The sequence below is a fragment of the Vicia villosa genome, unplaced genomic scaffold (genome assembly GCF_029867415.1).
Source record: "Vicia villosa cultivar HV-30 ecotype Madison, WI unplaced genomic scaffold, Vvil1.0 ctg.000643F_1_1, whole genome shotgun sequence".
NCBI lineage: Eukaryota > Viridiplantae > Streptophyta > Magnoliopsida > Fabales > Fabaceae > Vicia > Vicia villosa.
Window position 1 is genome coordinate 799,368 of NW_026705287.1, and position 4,029 is coordinate 803,396.

The 4,029-nt window shown below is 32.0% G+C and overlaps 1 protein-coding gene across 1 annotated transcript; it reads right to left on the minus strand.

The window, feature by feature from the left end:
* Positions 1-566: 566 nt before the first annotated feature.
* LOC131630097 (uncharacterized) lies at positions 567-1,430 on the minus strand. The gene has a single exon (XM_058900894.1). The coding sequence runs from the start codon at positions 1,428-1,430 to the stop codon at positions 567-569; it is 864 nt and encodes a 287-aa protein (XP_058756877.1).
* Positions 1,431-4,029: the final 2,599 nt, after the last annotated feature.

Consider the following 4,029-nt stretch of genomic DNA (forward strand, 5'->3'; position numbering starts at 1 on the left):
AAAAAATAATATATAAAATTTACAATATTTAATAAAGGCCTATCAAGTGACTAGTTTAATTTAGTATGTACCTTTCATATAATAAACATCGTTTTACAGTCCTTTTATGAATTAATTTTCAAAGAAATTTAGAGCATTCAACTTGTGTGGTCTATGTTTTATTTATATTCCACTAGTGTAGTCTATATTTTTCGTTCCCCTAATATTCTCTTCAAAGTAACTTTAATTAAAATAATATGTACATATTAGTTCACAAAAAAATAATTACTTGGTAAATTTTTTTCACTCTGGGACAAGCCTTAGTGATTTATTCAAAACATAATTGTGACAGGTAAATATACGCACTATAACGTTATATATATAATTAAAAGTAACAATTACCATCTCCAATCTATTTATCTCTCTTTTATTTGAATATAGTTTATTCTCTCTCTCACTCTACTTAATTCAGAAATCACAAAATACATTAGAAGATAAGTTGTCGAGTGAACGATAACTTAATGTTAAATATGGTGGTGGTGTAAATTGGGACTCTCTAGTCTCAATCATGCAATGCAATGATTATTCTAAGGTTGAAAGGAATTCGGGTAGTTTGGATTATGACCTCTTAGACTTAATTTTGCAGTGAGATGGACACTCGTTGGATGTAAGGAATTGTCGTGGTTTGGATTAGGACCTCCTGGACTCAATCTTGCAATTCCATGAACATTTCTAGTTTTCAAGAAATCATGATGGTGTGAATCTGGACCTCCTGGACTCAATCTTTCAATGCGACGAACATTCCCCGTTTGTAAGGAAACATGGTGGTGTGGATCTGGACCTTCTGGACTCAATCTTGCAATGTGATGAACATTCCTCGTTTGTAAGGAAAGATGGTGATGTGGATCGGGACCTCCTGGACTCAATTTTGCAATGTGATCGACACTCGTTGGATTTAAGGAATTGTCATGGTGTGGATTAGGACCTCCTGGACTCAATCTTGCAATTTCATGAACATTTCTAGTTTGCAAGAAATCATGGTGGTGTGAATCTGGACCTCCTGGACTCAATCTTTCAATGTGATGAACATTCCCCGTTGGTAAGGAAACATGGTGGTGTGGATCTGGACCTTCTGGACTCAATCTTGCAATGTGATGAACATTCCTCGTTTGTAAGGAAAGATGGTGATGTGGATCGGGACCTCCTGGACTCAATTTTGCAATGTGATGATCACTTTTTGGCTGTAAGGAATTGTCGTGGTGTGGATTAGGTCCTTCTGGACTCAATCTTGCAATGCGATGAACACTCCTCGTTTGTAAGGAAACTTGGTGATCAATATGATCCTTAATATCAATAAAGCGATGAGTTGCTTTAGAATTTCCCATCAACAATGCTAAAAGAGATACTTCGATAAGCATTATTGAAAAGAACATGTTTAGCAAATTTGCCATCGCTAAAATATTAAAGACTACAATGTTGATACACACAAACACACAAAATGTATTAGGAAAACATAATGAGAAAATATAAATTATATATATGAGCAACAGTTTTTTTGTTTGAACGGCATGCTAATTGCAAACATTAATTTGAATGTCTATAACAAGTAATTTTTACTCAACAACTTAATTATTGTTTTGAAAATAAAACTATTACTTTAAAATAGAACTATTTGTTATGTATTTGGCAAAAAGTTATTAAGTATGAGTGATAAATTACTTAATTTCTCAACAATCACACTATTGTTGGGAAAACCTTCTTATTCCAACAACAACAACTAGTTTTAGTGGTTGAAATTTGATTTGTTTTTTTTAATTATTTTACTATATTTAAGAAAGAGTTGTATCAACAACAAATTTTTTTGCTGGTAATAAAATAATTTTGGAAAAATCATAATATATATAGATTGATAAACGATATATAAAAAAATATTTTGAAATTTTCAATTTCAATCACCAGATGGGGCATTTCCTTATACTTTTGGAAAAATATATTACAATTAATTAAATATAGTAAAATATATTAAAACTAACTCCTTTACTCTTTTTAATAAATATAGTTGTATATAAAATAAACTTACATCTTATGTTTGGTTAACTATATGGACTAATTTTTTTTACACTAAGAGTAAAAGAAACTGTAAATTCTTAAATCTAATTAGTTAAGATGGATTCATCTATTCTAAACAATTTAAATTCAATTTAGTTGTAGAGTTCTCAAGTTGCCCCTTCTCATTCAAAAATCTAGTGAGTTTTAGACAACCCGTTTCCCAAAATTTCCTCTCGAAAGTTATAATCATCTTCTAATCCAAATGGCTTCTATCGTTAGCTCACTTTCTTAAAATAAATCATATGTAACACTCCTCGAGTACATTTATTCCCAGAGATATATTCCTTTTCAAAGCTATCAACTCTTATGGTATATGTCTTTTTTATTTACCGCATTGGTAGTCCATGTATTTTGATCCCCTCATTCCTCTTAATATAAATTTTTATGACAAGCAAATATGGGATAGTTCATATAATAATAGATTACATGGAAAGTTATATTTACTACAGAGAGAATTGGTGATACTTTCAAAACGTAATTGTGACAAGTGAATATAAGAATTATCACTTTATATTTATTATTCAAAGTGTAATACCCCGAATAATATGCGTATAGAATGGTATTATTCGACATTTTATATCTGGTACTGAGTACAACCAAAAGTGTCTAGATGACATCCAATACATGTATGATAAAAGATACAATCATAGTACATATACAACATAAATCATGGAATAAAATACTAGAATAGGCTAGACAGCAAAAACAAAAAGAAAATAGATAACAAGATCTTTAAATCCTTCATGTCATCTTTCCTTTTCATCAGTAATTCACCTAATTACCACAAATATTAAACATATGGTGAGATATAACTATTTCAGTGCAGTTCTAAATGCACCGTATGTCTTCTTGGTCATGGTGCTCTCATGTTCTACTCTATTAATAATGTTTCTTTCTCAACCTTCCATATTCTACAATCATAAAAGAACGTGGATCGAGATCCAATTGATCTCATATGGTGTGTGAATATCAACACTCAGGTCAAACGACCCATGTCTACCTCTGGATATGGATAGTTACGTGGGACATCTTTCTTGGGCCACAACTCTTCACATAAGTTTGGAAACAGATCACAGACTCCCTAGTACACAAATAATGTCTTTCTCCCACCAACACTTTTCACATAATTCCGGACACCGCTGAGAGACTACAACCTTCATATGGACCATACTCCCATTATTGGTAACAAAATCTTAGGCATCCATAAAGAGCCTCGATATCCCCCAAAATTGTACATGGTTGGTTTCCATTGAAACCTAACACTCAAAACACATACCAACTAGGAGTATGGTTGTGTTTCCGAATAACTCAATACGATGGGATTTATATCACCCTAGGGTTTTCTCACCAAATGTATTATCTTTTTTTGACTTACTAAAACATTATCAAAGCATCATCATGATTCATGATTTAACTATCTTAATCAGTTAGCCTATATGAATTTCAAATTAAATCCACCAAGGGTGGTAACCGCTTACTGGCATAGAGTAACCAGATATAGGTCGGTTAAAACTCAAAAATTTCCTAGTTTTACATGTTTTCTCAAATCTGAATCCATTTAAGTCATGTACTAACATAAAGTGAACACTGACAACATATCACACAGCAGATGCATCATAATTTCGCACGCATTCATAAAAATCAACAATCAATTCATGATTTGTAATCAAGAAAAGAAATAAATTCAACTTAGTATACCCCAACCTATCATGAATTTATCTTAAATAGTGAGTGGTATCTAGCTACACATCATTGCTACCCAAGTCACGAAAATATCATGTGATCTAACAAAACCTTTCGTGATAATGTTTGTGTAAAAAATTACCCTTTTGCACTCATGTCTATATTGAACAGAGGGCATAGACCATGTCACCCTTGTCCAATTCAATATTGTGCCCTTAGACATTTATTCTATTATGCGGGATGAGAAAGTTCTATCTA